A 19,675-nucleotide genomic window follows, 5' to 3' on the forward strand; every position below is an offset into this window, starting at 1 on the left:
CGGTAGTATGCTGGGTGCACTGAGTATACCTTGCTGAATAAACTGTTGAGGACAACTCTTCCCCAGCAGCCTGCGTAGCACCACCCACTACTGTAAGTTCTAGAAAGTAAGTAGGAAGCTTCCACCTCAGTTTCAGTTTAATCTCTGTGTTTTGTATGACCAGAGTGTGTGGCCACCACAGCACTAACGTAGGCAACCAATAAGCAGTGGAAATAGCTGTTTTATTCTGTAGGTCTCAGGGGGTGCCCAGCTAATGACTCATAGGATGGCAGCCCATATTAGCTCTGGGATTTGTAGTTGGTAATCGTAGGGCTTCTGAGTGTGGCTTTTTTCACCATGGAGGGTACCTCCATTCAAACTCCATCCAAAGTTTTTACGTATGTATATGTTGTTTGTTAAACATTCCTCCTCATGACCCTTCACTCCTTTCTTATGCTTCTCCCCTCCCATTGGTTCCTTTTGTCCTCTTAGACAACTTTATTTTCAAGTCTATGTATGTGTATATGTTCGTAATTTTATATATCTGCATAAAACCTAGGAGCCACAAGTGTAGTTAGAGTTTTCCTGCCTGGCCCAGTCAGGACAAATCTCTCTTACCTGCCAGTCCCACAGTCGCTCAGACCCAACCAAGAAAGCACACAGAAACTTACATTGTTTAGAAACTGTATGGCCGTGGCAGGCTTCTTGTTATCTGCTTCTTCTATCTTAAATTAACCCATTTCTGTTAGTCTATACTTTGCCACATGGCTTGTGGCTTACCAGTGTCTTTACATGTTGCTTCTCATGGCAGCGGCTGGCGGTATCTCTCCCCAGCCTTCTACTTCCCAGAATCCTCTTCTCTCTTGTCCCGCCTATACTTCCTGCCTAGCCACTGGCCAAACAGCATTTTATTTGTACAGAGCGATATCCACAGCACACAAGTGATGTTTGTTTGCTTAATATTAGTATGTCCAGTTGCATCTGTTTTCCTGAAAATGGTGTAACTTTGTTGGCTAAAAAAGACGTGTGTGTGTGTGTGTGTGTGTGTGTGTGTGTGTGTGCTTCATTTTCCTTATCTGTTCCTCAGCTGTTCGCATCTAGAGTAGCTTTAGCTACTATAAGTACTGTACTTAACATTGATGTTTGTGTTTCTCTGTGACATATCAACTTGAAATCTTTTGAGTAAATTCCCAGGACTGCTATAGATGGGTCATATGGGAGATAAGTGTTAGGCTCTTCTAGAAACCTCCATATTAATTTCCATAATGGCTAGACTAGTTTACATTCCCACTACCAGTGTGTAAGCCTCACATTTGTACATATCATTGCCACTGTTTGCTGTTACTGTATTTTTTTTTAATGACTAATGTTCTGCCTGTGGTCTTTTCATTTCCTTAGCCCATTTATTGATTGGGTTGATTTCTTGTACAGGTTTTGTATAGATTTATAGTATTTTAGAATGTAATTCTCTGTCAGATGCATAGCTTAGAAAGACTTTTCTATCATACTGTAGGCTACCCCCTCCCCACTTCATGGAATTAGCTGTTTACTGTACACAAACCTTTTGATTTCATGAGATTCTACTTCTCAGTTGTTGGCTTTATTTCTGAGGTGACTCAAGTGCTATTGAGAAGGTCCTTGCCGGTAGCTGGTACCTTGAAGGGTTTTGCCTCTCCTCCATGTATGTGTATTGTGTGTGTGTCACTGTGTGCTTGTGTGTGGAGGCCAGAGAACCATCCTGGGTGTCCTTCTGGCAGTGGCATCCAGCTTTTTCTTAATAAAGAGCCTTTTAGTAGCCTAGAATAGACAGGCAAGGCTGGTTCTGGCTCTCCAGTGCTGAGATTACAAGTGTACATCATCACAACCAGGTTATTTTATGTGGCCTCTGTGGATCAAACTCAGGTCCTTGTGCTTGTCCTTTACTGACTATGCCAGTGGTTATCAACCTGTGAGTCACGATCCCTTTGGGGGGGGGGGTCACATATCAGATTGCCTGGGTATCAGATATTTACATTATGATTGATAAAGTAGCAGAATTAGTTATGAAGTAGCAACAAAATAATCGTATGGTTGTGAGGGGGGGGTCACCACAACATGAGGAACTGTATTTAAGGGTCGCAGCATTAGGAAGGTTGAGAATCAATGGACTAAGCCATTATTTCCCCAGCCCCCCTTCTTGTAACAGTTTCAGAGCTTCAAGTTTTACATTAAAGTCTTTGATTCAAGTTGATTTTTGTACAGAATGAAATAAGAGATCTGGTTTCATTCTTCTGTATGTGGATAGTCCATATTCCTGCACTGTTTGTGGAAGAGGCATCTTTTTTTCCCAGTATTATTTTTAAAGCATTTATCAAAAATCATAGTTGTTGTTGTGTGGGTTTATATTTGGGTCCTCTATTCCACTGATGTATTGCCAGTACCATGGTATCTTTGTTTTGTAGTATAACTTGAAGTCAGGTTTGGTGATGCCTCCAGCATTATTTATTTTGCTCAGGATGTCTTTGGCTTTTTGTTTTATGTTTTCATATGAACTTAAGTCTATTTTTTTTCTTTTCTGTAGTTAATGAGAATGGTGTAATTCATGAGAATGGTATTGGGTAGGATTACACTGAGTCTGTAGGTTGCTTTTGGTGGGATGACCATTTTTCACAATATTATTTCTCAGTTTCAAGTGCCTTATTTTCATGTTTTTGCATAGTGTGTGCACACATCACATTCCCTATAACTTTAGTTATTATCTTGACTCCTTCTATCCTGTGGACTCTTAGGCTGGTCTCTTGAATGTCCTAGCAGTCTTGAACATCCTTACGATATTTGAATGTACTGATTACTCACCTGTGTCCTCATCCCTTACATTCTTTCTTCTGGTTCCTCCAGTACATTATTGGTGCTTTCTACTGTGTGTTTTCTTTCTTTCTTGAAAATTTCAATTATTTCTAGTTTATGAAATCTAGATTTTTTTCCTTCTGACCTTGTTTATTATATTAAGATTTTTCATCCATATTGTTAACTTTCTGATCTTTTCCTGTCTTGCTGATTTTCCTCTCCAGGTTCTGAATTGAATTAATCTGCATGTTTGTGTTGTATTCCAGGGTACTGATCATTTCTATTACAAAACTAAGTATCTTTCAATTCACTGTCTGATTTAGGATATTTTGATAGATTCATGCTGCCTTAATATTTCTGGTGTGTATGTTATACATTTGTTTGTTTACATTTCTAGTTTTATTTGGTGATTTTTTTTTTCTTGAAGGGTTGATCCCCAGTACCACTGAGAGGAGAAAACAAACAGCATCAACCTTATAAGATATAGAACTATACTAAAGTAGTTTAACCTAGCCCACTTCATCACCAATGATCATAAACCGGTAAATGGGAAAACCAATTCTGAATGTACTGTGATTAGTTGTTTTAGATAGTTATAAAAATGATAAGAGAATGAAATGAAGAAGACCAGAAAAATGGAGAAGCAAAATTAAAAGGAAAAAAGACAAGTGGACAGATGTTATAGAAGGAAAGAGATAAGAGCATGAGATTACAAACAACTCAAGAGCATAAAGATTTCACAATAATGACAAAATTGGAAAACAAAATTAGATAAAATATAAAAGCTTGGGTGGGCAAGATGGCTTAGAGAATAAGGGTACTTGTTGCAAAACTTGACCGCCTGAGTTTGATCCTTGGGACCCACATGGTGGAAAGACAGAAACAACTCCTGCAGCTTTTCCTCTGACCTCCACGTGGACACTGTAGCATGAGTGTGCCTACACACACACACACACACACACACACACACTCTACATGTGAGGTTTTACAACAAGATAAAATGCTGTTAAAAGTAGAGATGGGAAAGGAGAAAATATGGCAGGAGGGGCAAGACAGAAGAGGAAAAAAGCAGAAACAAAACTAGAGAATGTACAACAGGGAATTTAAAAGAGTCAACTTTCACTGCTACAACTGATATGAAAAGTATGAACTAAAAGTAACATGGGCTGGGGAGACGGTGCTCAGCAGAGTGCCTGGAGCTCAGCCTAAGGACCAGTGTCATCTCCAGCATCCAGAAGCTCTTGCCTGCAGTCCCGGTGCTGGGGGTGAAGATAAGATGATCCCTGAGGCCCATCTAGCCGCATGTGTGAGCTCCAGTTTCAGTGTGAGACCCTGCTTCAGGGAAAAAAAATAAGGTAGATATTGGGGAAGGAAGACACCTTTCTACCTCTGGCCTCCACACACATTCTTACATGTGCACCAGGACACAAATGTGCACACACATGAACATGGACATAACACATACAGACAAAAAGCAAAGAAAAATTGAAAGCATGATGCGGGGAGGGGATGAAGTATTAGAGACCTAAAACTTGGAGACTGCCAGTTTTTTGTGTGAGGTGTGTGAGTGGAGACGGGCATGTGTGGAGAGATAGTTGAACTTGTAGCCTTTTGTCATTCATGTGATTCCTGCTGGTGTTGAGTCTTGTTCAAGTGTCCATTGTCCACCAAAAGTGTCTCCACTAATATAATTTCTGTTATGTACCAGGGTCCTCTGCTGTCATAGTTAGCTAGCAGACTGTGGGCTAGGCAAGTTTTCTCACTCTCTAGAGGTTCCCAAGATGATATCCAAGAGGGTGGCTGATGTTCTAGCAGGGGACATCTCTCAAATGTGTCAGATGCATAAGAAGCAGCACGGCTTTGAGATGTGGAGAGGAAGGGCCTGTGTTCCTATGTTCAAGATCTGGGTCAGTCCCCATACTAGTGGATGCCCTTCAGAGTTCCTGGGCTCTGTATTGATGAACAGTAGATATGTGACTCAGAGCTGCCAGTCAGTGTGGCTGTGTCCATTGGTGCCCTGGTCCTGGCCACCAAACGTGGGCTGTCCACTTAACCCCCGAGAGCCCTCCTGAAGCCTGCAATTTCAGCATGCCGGCTTTTTCTAAGCGACTGTCTCCTGCCCCAGGGCTATGCCATGTTAAAATAGCTCCCTGGCTTGTGGTTGTTCTCTGTTCTCAGGGCCCTAATCTAGCTCAGTTTTAAACATAGATTCCCTGTCAAGATCTCACTGTCTAGTTATAGAGTGATAAAGTGGGGTTCCTCTCTACTACACTGATTGCCGGAGGAATCATTCCTACTTAAACCAGAAATTACACTGGAGGCTGGCGAGGGCTCTAAGTTTTCTCCCGTAGGAGAAGTCTCCTCTCACCAGGGTCACCCAGCTTATGATTTGGAGATGAGGTGGTGTGTCCTCTCACCCCACCTCTAAGCCAAGGCTAGAAGTGTGTTTGGCAGAGGTTGCTTTGTGTCATTGGGTATCCATCTATTCCATTCTGAGTGTCTGGAGCCGACTTCTGCTTTCTTCCTTTGGAATTAGCACTACTATTTCTCATCCCAATGTCTCCTTGTTTTTTTGAGCTGAGGATTGAACCCAGGGCCTTGCGCTTGCTAGGCGAGCTCTCTACCACTGAGCTAAACCCTCATCCCTCCCCATGTCTCTCCTTAACTAGTCATGTACAGGCAGCTTAGAGTCCTCCATTTTCTTGGAAGGCCTCAACTTCTTACTACATTATATTTTTAAGAAATTATTCAGTGTAGTAAGACAAAGGATTTCAGTTATTCATATACTTCACTAACAGTTTTAAGAGAATTTCTGTCATATGTGGAATGAGTTCTCTTTATTCTTAGCCATCTCTGCCTTGTTGTTGTTGTTAGATGTTTATGTGATTTAATTGTCTTTCAAAGAAGTAGACTTTTGTTTTATATTCATAAGAAACTAGGCCCACACTGCTTTGGGATCTATATATTCATCAGTAAGCAAAAAAACATAAAAATAATTTTTCTTCATTTATTCATTTGTTTGTCTATTTTATTTATTTATCTATTTATTTTAGCAACGTTTCTCTGTGTATCACTGACTGTCCTGGAACTCACTATGTAGACCACGATGGTCTCGAACTCACAGAGATTTAGCTGCCTTTGCCTCCTCAAGTGCTGGGATTAAAGGCATGTAGCCTCACACCTGGTTAGAAGTTTTTTGTTTTGTTTCCTTTCTTAGTCATTTTTATTGCCCTTATTTACACTATTGCCCTGAGGGGATTTAGGTGAAGTCAAGTCTTTTTTTTTTTTTTAAGGAAATATTTATATTTTAGAGATTATAGTTTGATTACATTTCTCCCTATCCTTTCTTCCCTCCAAACCCTCCCATATATATACCCCTTCCTTCTTTCCTCAAAATCCATTGCCTCTTTTTTAAAGAAATTGTTATTGCATGCATGTAAGTGTATATATATATATAAAACCTGTTCAGTCCACATAATGCTACCTAAAATGTATGTTTTCAGGGACGTCTGTTTGGTATTGGACAACCAATCGGTGTGCTCTCCTCTAGGGTGGATCACTTCTCCTCTTCCCTGCTTTCCTGGTTTGCTTGTAATTCTTCATGTAGCCTCATGGGTTTTTCTCCATCCAGTCTGCTATATTCATTGTTGTCATCTTTGCTCAGCTCACATTTGGGCAGTCGTCTTGGTGAGACTTCATGGGTGTACCTTCTGGTATTACTAGGAGACATAATCTCACAGCAAACTCCCTAAGCCTTGGACTGTTAAAATCTGTGCCCTCTTCTGCAGTGCCTCTGGAGACTTCGGGGAGGGGAGTTGTATCTCCACTGGAGTTGGGCTGCACAGCTCATTTAAAGCTCCATCCCTGTGTAAGACACTTGCTTGTTTTGGTGTCCCCTTCTCTGTGAAGAGAACTCAAGTCCAGCCTTTCTCTGTTCTTTTGCTCCATCTGTCTTAGGAGAGATTTTCCCTGTGGTGCGTTTGCAGGAAAAAATAGGCATCCTTGGCTGGACTCCAGCCTCCCATCAGCTGTGGCTGTTGTGTGGCTCCTCGGGGTTGGTTCTGCAGTGGCCCACACCATCTCAGAGCTGCCTTCAGATATTATTCGAGTGGTTAAGGTTGTCTAATTCTGTAGCTCAGTAAAAATCTTTCTTTCTCCAGTGAGTTCATGTTTCATCATCCTCCATAATTCGTTTTTTCTGTGTTGTTGAGATTCTAGGTGGTAAAGAGGCTTTGCCAGAAACCTGTTAATCTTTGTGAGTTGTTCTATGATTCATGGGTTACTTTATTAAAGTTTTAAATTTCAGACATGTATGTTTTCAGCGCCCTTTTCTATGTATTTCTAATTTAGTTATATTATGGTCAGAGAAATTACGAATTCTTATGTAATTTTCTTTTCTTTCCATAATCATTTTATTTTTATTTTTTTACTTTTTAAGATTTTTTTTAAATTCATTTTACTTATGTAATTTTGAAACACCTGCTCTGTGGCATCCTTTTGTAGTGAAATTTTATAAATGTTGTTCACATATGCAGAGAATGCCAAGTTACATGTCCTTTCATTTAAAATTTATGGATCTGTCTAACTTAAAAAGCACATTTCCTACAACATAAAATTGACATATTTAAAATGCACAAATTAATGGTTTCAGTATATTCACAAAACTGTACAACTGTAAGTATAGTTGTCTATAGTTTTGCATTCTTAGGTTTTCTAAAACAATGCTAAGCAATAGAACACTATTATTTTTAATCTTCTGGCAGCCAAATTCAACAAAGTAAGAAGAAATGAGTGAAGTTAATTTGAATAATTTGTCTAAGTTTAAATGTTTTGAGCCATCAATCCACATACATAACTGTTTTTATCTCTCAGTACTGCATCTTACAGGCCACTGTGTCCATTCTCAGAGCACACCCTCACTTTAAGTGCTTGTTTGTGACATACAGTGAGAGCCAGTGCAGCTCTACTGTTTAAATGTTCGTGTTTGATTTAGATACAAATCCCTAAGGTTGAGTTTCTGCATATTCTTGATGAAATATACTTTTCACTATTTTTTATTTTAATGTGCTGATGGCATATCTGTGCCCCTCCTTTTTTTTTAAACTTTAAGGTGTCATTCAGTTTTAAAAGTATCTTGTAAATAGCATAAAACTGTTTTTCTTATTATATACTCTCTTAAAATTGACGAACTTACTCCATTTACATCTGTTGTACTCAAACATATTTGGATTAACGTCTGCATATTAGTCAGCTTTCCTTTATATAAATTTGGATTGCATAACTTTTCTTTTTTTCTTTTTCCTATTGGTTTAAAAACTTACATCATATTGCTGTAGCTTTTTCTTTTTAGAAGCAAGAGCCTTATATAAACTACTCAACCACTCTACTACTGAGTTCTATTCAAAGCTACATAGCTCATACTGTTATTTTTAATGTTTTAATGGTTATTTAAAATATTTATTAATGTATGGTTGAGTTAAAATAAGCCACACATATTTAAGTTGTACATCTTAGTAAATCATAGCACTTATATAATTACATATATGTGTACTCAAACACACACAGGTATAAAAATATTACCATTACAGTCAAGACAATGAGATGTCCATCACCTCTAAAAATTTCCCTATGTTCCTTGGTAATCCCTTCCTATTAGATGTCTCTTTTGATGCTCATGCCTTGATAACCACAAACCTGATTTTATTTGGTACAATTTGTTTTCAATCACTTTATACTAATGGAATTATGAACTATGTGGTCTTTTGTGTCATCTTTTGGCATAATTTTTGAGATTTATGTAAATTATTGAGTATGTTGATTATACATTCTTTTTATTTTGAGTTGTATTCCATACCAGTTTGCCTGGTGCTCATGGATACCAGAAGAGGGCGTTGGATCTTCTGGAGCTGGAGTTACAGATGGTTGTGAGTCTCCATGTGGGTGCTGGAAAAGTGAAACTGGGTCCTCTCTCTGCAAGAGCTGCAAGTGTTCTTAACCAATGAACCATCTCTCCAGCCCCAACTTCCCATTGTTTTTGACCAGTTCAAGTATTCGTAATCTGTAGCCTACTATTTGTATTTTTGCAAACAATAGGTATAGACTATTTATAATGTCACTATCAGTAAATGAAGGGTAAAGTTTGGGCTGACAAAATGGCTCATGGAATAAGGCTTGCTGCCAAGCCTGATGACCTGAGTTCAATTCCTGGGGCCCAAATGATAGAAAGAGAGAACCCATTCCTCCAAGATGTCCTCTTACTTCCACATGCTCATGTTGGAATATGCGAGTATGCACACACACACACACACACATAGAACAGATAAATAAATAAATGAATGAATAAATAAATAAAATTTTAAGGTTAAATTCATTAATAGGAAATTGAAAGAATATGTAAGTTAACTATCACTTTTAACTTATGTTAAATGTTTTAATTAATAATATTGTCATTAGGATTGAATAAATTGAATTGTTTTTACAGCAGTCATTTAGAAACAAGTTTTTTTGTTTCTTGTTTTTTTTTTTCCCTCAGAAACTGTCACTTCTGGGCTCCATTGTTAGGATATTTATTTATAAATAAATAAATAAAAATTATTATGGGGTAGTAGAAAGGGAAAATCTCATCATGGAAGCTGCAGTGGAGAGATGTCTCTGTTAAGAGCACTGGCTGCTCTTCTAGAGGACCCCATTTAATTCCCAGCACCCACTTGATGGCTCACAACCATCTATGGTGGGGATCTGATGCTCTCTCTTCTAGCAGATAGAGCACTCATATACATAACTTGTTTCTTATTTCTGTGCCAATTTTGCATATGTATTCAGCCTGTCCGTATTTCTTTTTCTATTTTTAGATCACAAAATTTGTCCAGGACAGACATAGAAACAGAAGAAACAGACTTCGTAAAGATCAACTTAAAAAACTCCCTGTACATAAATTCAAGAAGGGTAAGTTAATATTGTTGTTTAGAAAACAATGACATCTAGCATGTTTCAGAATACATGATGAATACTACTTTCTGAGTCTCGGCTACATACCATGCCCAACACTAACTAACATTAGTAATGAATGTTTATGAGAGGTATTTTTATGCTCTGGTAGCCTGGTAGAGGCAGGAAGAGGGTATGGGGTTGGCAGAAAACTTAAAAGTAATAGTGAAAATAAGAGGAACAGTCAAGGAGAATGTTTCCAGGTCACTTCAACTTGATTTTTTTATGTACTGCAAGCAAATATGTTGGTTGTATCTTTAGCAATAGGGTCTTACTGTCTAGTTCTGGTAGGCGACTAAGAACAATGGCAATAGCCCATGTTATTTAGGGGGCCTCTGGGCCTTCCTGACTAATAACTCAAGAGAGAGGTATCCCACTTGTGGCAAGGAGTTTTCATTTAATAATTGATGTCTTCTAGGAGAAGCATTGTCCACCCATGCAGGGTGTCTGTATTTAAACTCTTCCTCTTCTTCCTTCCTCTCTTCCCTCCTTTTATTACTAAAATTAGTTTAAAAGTAGTAGGTTTCTATAAGAGTTTTTCCATACATCTTCAGCATGACTGACTCACCCCATTCTCTTCTGTCTCCTCTTCCCCATTGATTAGTCTTTCTTCATTTCCTCAACCATGTTTGTTGTTGTTATTGTTGTTGTTTGTTTTATAATACCAACCATGAATTCTGTCCTGTGGAGTGAGTTTTAAATCTAAAAATTTTAAACAGCAGTTGGTCATGCCCAACAGTCATGCCACTGTTGTACCAGCATGCTCAGCTTATTTGGGGTGTCATTAGTAGAGCACACAGCAGCCATATCCAGACAGAACGATCAGCAAAAATTCTTCCCTAGGAATGGGCAGTCTGATACTATAGAAAAAGGGAAGGGACTTTTAGCTTGGTCTCAGCCTCATTTCTCTATGTGTGGATCATCTTTAGAAATAAGGTTTTACCATCTAGCTCTAGTGTGCACCCAACAGCAGTGAGAATAAATAACTTTATGGATTGTACAGTATCAGGGGATTCCTTTGCCAACAAGTCATAGGAAGGCAACCTACTCCTGGGACTTAAGATTTTTACCTAGCAACCTATGGCTCCTGGGAATATCTTTCCCTACCCATGCACAGTGACTTTATTCAAACACTTAAATACTGGTAGTTTTACCATCCTTCCAGGTACCTTTCTAAATCTGTAAGACACAAAAGGGTTAGCATTTACAGAAGGTGGGCAAAGTCTGGAAGTCCTGCTGTTATCTTGGACTGCTATTAAAAAGCATTCACAAGGTCCAATACTTCATGAAAAGATCTATCACTTGTATCACCTGTGTTGTCAAAAGAGCAGTGTTTTGTACATCAGCATAGATGGGGCACTAATCCATCCAACTCTCTATGACCCACAGTCATTTTCCATGAGCCATTTGGTCCCCTTATCTTGGTGTGTTGCTGCATCTGCTGTGGAGTCTCTGTGCATCCTCTTAAATATCCAGCAGGCTTGGTGAGGCCAGTTTGTGCTGCTTATCCTGGATCAGGCCCAAGGGGAAGCAAGAACAACAGTCTCCTGTGCCTGCCACTGGAGTTGGCTCCTCAGTTCTGATAAGCTCAGGCTTGCACTGTGTCCCTTTCATTTTCATTGGCACAACTGGCTGCTGAAGGCCCCAGTCTGAGTGAACAATCTCTAACTCCAATGGACTTTTTTTTTTTAATGGGAAGAAATGTGTACCGAGTATACTATGGTGTATGTGTGCGCACGCGCATGTGCACACATGTGCATGTGTAAATAACTATACACCCCTAGGACAAGCTATTTTCATTTGCACTATTTATATTTTCTCCAAACTGTTGCTCAGGCAACAGTTTTCTGCCTTCCAGAAACTAGTGTAGTCTTGCTGTTAATGTTTTGCTCAGGAACTCCAACTTCTGAATGGGTCAGATAGAGCCTTTTGTTTGCTTAACCCCTCTCAGTGCCTCTGGATTGCTTTAGGACTAAATTCAATTTACATGCTGGACTTCAGTTAAGATTTACCAGAGCTCCTTCTACCTTACAAAGATTACATTCTTCCATGAAGCTTGGGAAATCCACTAAAGCCCTAGTCTAGTCCAAAGGTCATTGCTGAAAAAAGGAAAACCCTCTTTTTTTACACTTATTTTGCATTTGTTTGTGGGTGAGTACAGGTGTCACAGGACACATGTAAAGGTCAGAGGACAACTTACAAGAGTTGACTCTCTTCTTCCACCGTGTGAGCTTGCAGATCAAACTCTTGGGTCAAGGGCTTGGTGGCAAGTGCCTTTAGCTGCTGAGCCATGTCACTGGTTCCCAACAACTTCTTTTTCTTCTTATTTTTAAGTAGATAATTAATTTTATGTGTTTTTCCTCAATATATGTATGTATACTACGTGCATGCCTGGTGCTCACTGAGGTAAGGAAGAGGCATCAGATTTCCTGGCCTTGGAATGAGACTGTTGTGAATTGCAGTGTAGGTGCTGGGAATCAAACACAGGTCCCTTAAAGTTCAGTACTCTTAATCCCTGAGCAGTCTCTCCAGCCCAGTTCTGCAACTTCTTAAGTGTCCTGTGAAACAGCGCTATCAGGCGTGGAACTGAACTTGTAGTATCATCTCTTGTTGCCCCGTTTGCTCATTACACCTGTCCTTGCACTGTTATCTTCCAGTCCTTGATATTCATGGAGACTTCAGCCATCAATAACCTACTGACTTGTATGCGCCAATCCATCAGAGACTGGTTTCCTTTGTATTATTTCAATACAGAGTCTTGTCTCAAGGAGGGATGGGTAGGTTATAATACTGTTTCTCCACTTCCATGACACTCATATTGATCCCTTCTGCACCTTCTGTACTCTCTCTGTCCTTACTGTCCTGTTCTGCACATGGGTTCCAATTATTGGATTCCCAACATGAGCTCTTTAGCAGAGATCTAATTTGTACTTTTTCCTTGCATCCTGCCAACTCTAGGAGACAGAAGGCCAGCACCCCTCATCTTGTTTTCTCCTTTTTTCTTATTTCCTGCCACAGCAGAGGTCAGTGCAAGGCTAACACTCACATGACTTTTTCCCAATGTAATCCCTCTTGTACTCTGACAATTTCCTTCTAATAAGATAGCGAGCCCTAGTTGCATGTCTTATGCCCACAGAGAAACCATGCAACATCTGTCACAAACTGCTTTAGAGACTGCAACATATTCCTTAGTCCTTGGCTGTTTGGGGAGGGAGGTGGGTCTGTATTCCTCAAGGAGGCATGACACCTCATACCACAGAAAAAGATGGCCAGTCTAAGTGGCCAGCTTCCAGGTGGATTGACCTTGGTTTTCTATCTATCTCTCATTGTTAGGAACTGCCAGTGCAGCAGAGCAAGGAGGCACACCATCCATATCACATAGAGAAAATGGCTACTTCAAGATTACCCCCACATAAGCTACACCCTCAGACAGATCTACCTCAGTTTTATCACCATACCATGGGCCACACAGACTCTCCCCAACTCATCTTTGGTTCCATCAGTCCCTTTCAGGTGCCAATTGTATCGTACAGCTTTTCTTGGGAAGCCATAAATAAAGGGTTTTCACCATTGATAGGGAACTAAAGACAGACCAAACACAAGTAACTCCACCTTAGTCTAGCATGGTGAACCAATGGATTTATTGAGGTTACTTATGGGAGTATGGACGACTAGAAAGTAGTCACATCCCTGGATAGTGCACCCCAGCATGGGCAATGACTCTGGAAAGTAGTATCTCTGAAGTGCCACACATAACTAGCAGATAGCTCCACTAAGAGGGTCTCATCTCTCTCATGAGTGTGTGCTGTTTCATATATAATCTTTGAGAGGGGGGCATATGAATCTCTTAACTTTTGTGAGCTTCTCGAATATTGTGAGTCTCAAGTGTTCCATGCAAAAATGTCACAGTTCAGAGAAAATAGCTACAGAGCACCTTGTTTCCAAAAATCCACATAAATAATTTAAGAAATGAACTGACGTGGATCTATAGATGTCTTAGTTATTTTTCTGTTTCTGGGATAAAATAATGCCATGAGCAAAACACCTTAAGGAAGAGTCTGTTTTGGCTTATGTTCTAGAGAGAAGAGTCTTTGATGGTGAGGAGACAGGGCAGCAGGCAGCTGGCAGCTGGCATAGTGGCAGGGGCAGGGAGCTGAGAGCTTGGATCCGGCTTTGGACAAATCATCTATGAAAAAAGATTTCTAGACAGTTGGTGAAATTTTAATTTACTTTGATATTAATTCTGATATTAAGAAACTGTCATTCATTCTTATTAGGCATGCTAATAGTGATTATGCTTTTAATGTTCTTATTTGACATATAGTAATATTTAATAATAAAATGTCTTCATATTGGTTTTTAATTTTTTTCAAGCTAGAAGTAGATCTAACAAAGATAAATGAACACTGAAATTGTTAAGCTTGATCATTGAAGATTAAGTTTTGTAATGGTATAATTTTATCTATGTATGTTTTAAAATTTCTCTAATTTGAAAATATGTTAAGAGCCGGGTATGGTGGTGCATTTAGGAGGCAAAGGCAGGCAGATCTCTAAGTTCGAGGCCAGCCTGGTCTATAGAGTGAATTCCAGGGCAGCCAGGACTACACAGAGAAGAAACCCTGTCTTGGGGAAAAAAAAAAAAAAAAAAGTGAAAGCAACGGGATACACACCTGGGACTACATCTAAGCAGAGATCCAGAAGCCAGTGAGGAATGTTGTTGTTACTATCTTCCCTACAGGGACCACTCCACTTTAGGAATTACAGAGCACCAGAATTCCCATGACATCACAAGTCATCTTATTTTCTGTGTCTGGTTCCTCAGTCTCTCTTATCCCTGAAGTTCAGCATTACTTATGCTTTGTAGAGCATATTCATGGGATGGGAGGTGTATGAGAGCTTATAGTAATGAGGAAGCTGGCAATTATTATTTTTTAGTAGGCTATCACTTCCCCAAGCATGGTACAGTAGAATGAACCATAAGACCCCATCCTACCACTTGGATGTGACCTGAGGACCCACTTAACCTAACTTCCCTGATAATACTTGTGCTGTGCATTTTGCTCAGTTATGAGGAAAAGTGATGCAAAACTATGTCTTTTCAAATAAAGAATTTCTGTGGGCTGACAGAAAGAAAATCCAGAACTGTACTGCCATAATAGATGTAGAGTCTTCAAAATCCTGTAGGCCAGGTGAGCTTCAGAATGTCTTAACTTTCGCAGAGAAAGAAACCTGAACTATGATCTAACAGTTTCTATTGTGTCCTGCTGGGCTGTTGTTCCTTTCAGTTATCAGGATTGATTATTTTCCTCAATTATATTTGTAAATGAATGTGTACCTATTACTATTAAAGACACATTAGAAAATTTACAAGGAGGAAAAATATGACCTCAATTATCCAGCAGTTTATGTGTATGTGTGTTTTGCCTGCATGCAAGTACATGCACCACATGCATGTAGAGGTCAGAAGATGGTATCGGATCTCTGGCATTGGAGTTACAGATGGTTGTGAGGTTTATCCACCTCTCTAGCCCAGGATGTATATAAATTTAGGTGTCTTGAAGTCAGCTCTGAAAGGGATTTTACACCCTAATTTCCTAGATGGCTGTTTAAGAATTCTTCTGGGCTAGGGAGGTGGATAAACCTCAATGAGTAAAGCACCTGCTGAGCAAGTGTGAGGACCTGTGTTTGGATACCCACAGCCCCCTAGCCCCAAAGCCAGTAGTGATTATTTGTAATCCTGGAGCTCCTCTGGCAAGATAGAAGGTGGAGGCTGAAGAATCCTCCAAAGGTCAGCTAGCTTAATGTATGCAGCATGGAACAAGAGATCTTGTTTCAAATAAGGTAGATAGCAAACACCAACACTCAAGGTTGTTCTGACCTCCATATACATGTACAAACAAAAATATACAGACTAAAAAAAACCAAAAAATTCTAGGTCCTATGAGTCAAAGGGCAATATTTAAAGATGACTGGAAATCTAGGTACATATGCGAGGAGACAATAAAACACAACAGCTAAGATAATGCAAAGACTTTGAAGTATAGAACATTGTGGAATTCTGGATTTCCCCATATATTGTGTGTAAGATCTTGTACAGTTTCTTAACCTTGCCATTATACTTTTAATGTGTAAAAGTGAGCAAGAGTAACCTACTTTGGGGGAAAATTTCCTCTTACTTTAAGTTACTAGGCCCCTACCCACTAGCTTTACAATTGTATTTTCCAAGGTAACAAATAAATAAACATACAAGATGGGATGAGGCAGTGTGTCTTGCCATTTCCTAACTAGTCCAGGACAACAAGGGCTTTCTACAAAGCATACAGAACACCAGGCTCTACTCTGGTCCACAATTAAAACTACATCTCTGATTCCTATGTGCAAAAAGTACAAGATCAATATAAAGTCATCATTTAGAACTGTTCACAGGACATGGATGAAAATTCAGTGACTCTAAAATATCAATTTTATTCACTTACTGACAACCCAGGAAACAACTACGTTCATTAGTTTCTTGGGTTACAAATTATGACAAACACAGTATCTTAAAGCACTACAAATGTATTACCTGTAGTTCTGTATAAGGACTCTTGTGGCCATACTGAATTCATGTGAAAACATCCAAGCTATTCTCCCTAACTACCTTGATCCCTGTTAACCACAACTCTTTCTAATAGGCATATTACCAGGTAATGAAACTAAATGTTTGACATGTGTGATAACATTTGTTGTGATTTAATTGCTTAATGTGTTCAAACTCTACTCCATGTCAGTGACTCATCTGTATAAGTTATCATAAATATGTTAGAGCTCTTCAATACTTCTAGTGAAGACACATCTAATCTGTCTGACTAAACTCCACAGGAGAGTCTAACATGTATATACATGAGTGTACTTGGTAATGATAATACAGTAAGCAAAATCAGGTACTAGCAAAACAAAAATACTCATTCTCTTTAAAGCTTTCTATTTTGGATTCTTCTTACTGTGTTTAAATGATTAGAGGACACTGAATGACTTGCTTCTAAAGAGTCATTATTCACTTTTATGTATGGTGCTCATCCTGACTATCTTCCCAGATAGTGGCTTTATTTTTGATACCTTCCAAAGTAATTATACCTGTGTAGGTCAGGCAGTGAAACCCTCTTCTGTTTCCTAAGGTTATTTTTTAAACTAATTGGAAAACACTGAACTAAAGCAGTCAGAGGTAATGAAGTATTTTCAAATATACCCCCCCCCCAAAAAGCAGCTGTATTTAAGAGTATTGCTTTGCTTCCTTTAAAAAAATGTATCATTTTAATCCCAAAAGAGCTATGAATTAAGGAAACTAGATATTATAAGGCAGTGAACAAGGGTAAGACAAAAACAGCAATTGCATTACTGTTAAGCAGTCATTTAGTGAATACCTATTTCCTGGCCATTAGATTGCCGATCAGCCTAAAACCCCACAGAACTGGCAATATTGGTTATTTGAGACCAAAAATGTCTTAACTTCGGATCTGTTTTTAATTAACATATTATAAGTATTTGCATGTTTTGATGAGCTTTTGTATGTAAGGGGGGTAAGGATGTAGGTCAATGGTAAGACCTGCTAGCATGCCTGAATTCAGTCCTTTCATCAGCCACAAAAATGACTCAAAATTTTGGTGAAATTTAGTATAGACTATTTTAAAACTAACATTCAAATGCTTAAGTAATGCTCAAGTCTACATATTCTTATTTATAACTTTCTGTTACAGGAGATGAGTATGATGTATGTGCTATTTGTTTGGAGGAATATGAAGATGGAGATAAGCTAAGGATCCTTCCCTGTTCCCATGGTATGAGTAATCACATACCTTGAATTTGCATATATTTTGATTTTGAGTTCTGTATCAAGGGCAAAGAGACTGAAATACAAAACTAATGGGTAGATGCGATTCTATAAAAATGTGTGTACACAATGTGTACCAATCACTACACTAAATGGACACAGCAAGAAATTAAATGTAACAGTCTCTTAATACTATAGTGTTAGGCATGATTAACTCAATGAATGTCTATGGACCTTATTTTCCATATTTCATTATCATTGTTCTGTGTTGTCATAAAAAGAGTGTGTTGCATAAAAATACCAAATTTCAGCAACTGTTACTACTGAGATCATATACTTCTTCATAAAGAGCATCTTATGCCCTGCCAAACCAAATCAAGTATTGAATTTGAAAATTAGTGTTTTTGTTTAACAAAATTGTCGTACTGAAGATGTATATTTTGCTTCAACAGCTTATCACTGCAAGTGTGTAGATCCTTGGCTAACTAAAACCAAAAAAACCTGTCCAGTCTGCAAACAAAAAGTTGTTCCTTCCCAAGGTGATTCGGACTCTGACACAGACAGCAGTCAGGAAGAAAATGAAGTGTCAGAGCACACCCCTTTACTTCCACCTTCCGCTTCTGTCAGGACCCAGTCATTTGGGTCTTTGTCAGAATCCCACTCACATCAGAACATGACAGAGTCTTCAGACTACGAGGAGGATGACAATGAGACGGACAGCAGTGATGCAGACAATGAAATCACTGAGCACAGTGTTGTGGTCCAGCTGCAGCCTAATGGTGAACAGGATTACAACATAGCAAATACTGTGTGACTTTCAGGTGGTTGCTTTATTTCCCTTTCAAATGTTTATTTAGGTACATGATTTGATTTTTCTGCTCCCTTTAGAGGTTTCTGTAGAAATAACTTATTTTTTAGTTTTCTAGTGTAATCACGTTCCTGAAATAGGCTATTTGATCTATAATACTTATCTTCAATAGTGTACATCCATTTCACTAACAAGTAACAGACTGGTGCTGTAACTCAGGCATCAAATTAGCTATCTGGGATGATGAAATGTAGCTAAGACACTTTACAAATCCTCAATATAGCTTGAAATGAAAACCTAGATCACAGTATGCAAATGTCTTACACATGAAGTCTGCCTATGGTCATCTAGCATGAGCTAAAACAGCTCTCATTTCCATAAAGTTGCCTAGGATTGTTGGGTTGGCACATGTCTGTTCTGATATTTCCCCTGTCATGGTTAGTGCGTGGCAACATGCAATTTAGGATTTTTCTTCTTAGAACCACAGAATCTAAAAGATGTCATTTTCCTTCCTATCCAACTAGTTTTTCCTCATAGGAAAGGGCTAGTGTAAAATTCAAATATTTTATTTTAAGGCTTTTAAAAACACTATAGTATTATGAGTTTGACTCCACAGGAACGTCTCTGGACCTTACTTTCCATATTTCAGTATCCTTTTGTGTTGCAATAAAAAAAATGCTGCATAAAAATACCAAATTTCAGCCAACTGTTAATACTGAGATCATATACCTCTTCATAAAGAGCATCTTATGCTAGTTAGCCCTGCTGAACCATGTGCAGAGGAAACTGTTCAAGTATTGGGTTTGAAAATAAGTGCTTTTGCTTAACAGAACTAATGTATTGAGCGATGTATTATGAAAAGCTAAATAATATTAACACTGTAACTATGTAGAAAATATACTTAAATATAATCAGATGCTAAGAATTTTTATATGGCCTTGTATGATGGGAGCTTCAATGTTAATAAATGTTTTCCACTTTAAAAGCCACGAAATATTTGTTCTGATGAACTCTTATCACATTAGCCTTACATGCAGGGTGCTATAAAGGAAAATGGAGACCATACATCACCTTGGGATTTTATACAAGGTTACTTACTAACTATTCACGAGCTTTTAGGCTTATCCACCAAAGTTAACTACAGTCAAAATCATCCCCTAAGTAGTGTAAATTAGGGTACTCTGTTGTAAATTGTGGCACATGCTTTACAGTAGATGTATCTAGTGACATGGGAAACTGAATAAAATCATGTTATAGAATAAGTC

The 19,675-nt window shown here is 38.7% G+C and overlaps 1 protein-coding gene across 1 annotated transcript in view; it reads left to right on the forward strand.

The window, feature by feature from the left end:
• The window catches only part of Rnf13 (ring finger protein 13), a 69,021-nt gene extending 49,346 nt beyond the window's left edge, over positions 1 to 19,675 (forward strand). Inside the window, exons 8-10 of the mRNA XM_036190800.1 lie at positions 9,657 to 9,750; positions 17,529 to 17,609; positions 18,055 to 19,675. Coding sequence (XP_036046693.1) covers positions 9,657 to 9,750; positions 17,529 to 17,609; positions 18,055 to 18,416 — 537 coding nt within the window. The 3' untranslated portion in view covers positions 18,417 to 19,675. The remainder of the gene's footprint in view (positions 1 to 9,656; positions 9,751 to 17,528; positions 17,610 to 18,054) is intronic.

This window comes from Onychomys torridus, chromosome 6 (genome assembly GCF_903995425.1).
Source record: "Onychomys torridus chromosome 6, mOncTor1.1, whole genome shotgun sequence".
Taxonomy (NCBI): Eukaryota; Metazoa; Chordata; class Mammalia; order Rodentia; family Cricetidae; genus Onychomys; species Onychomys torridus.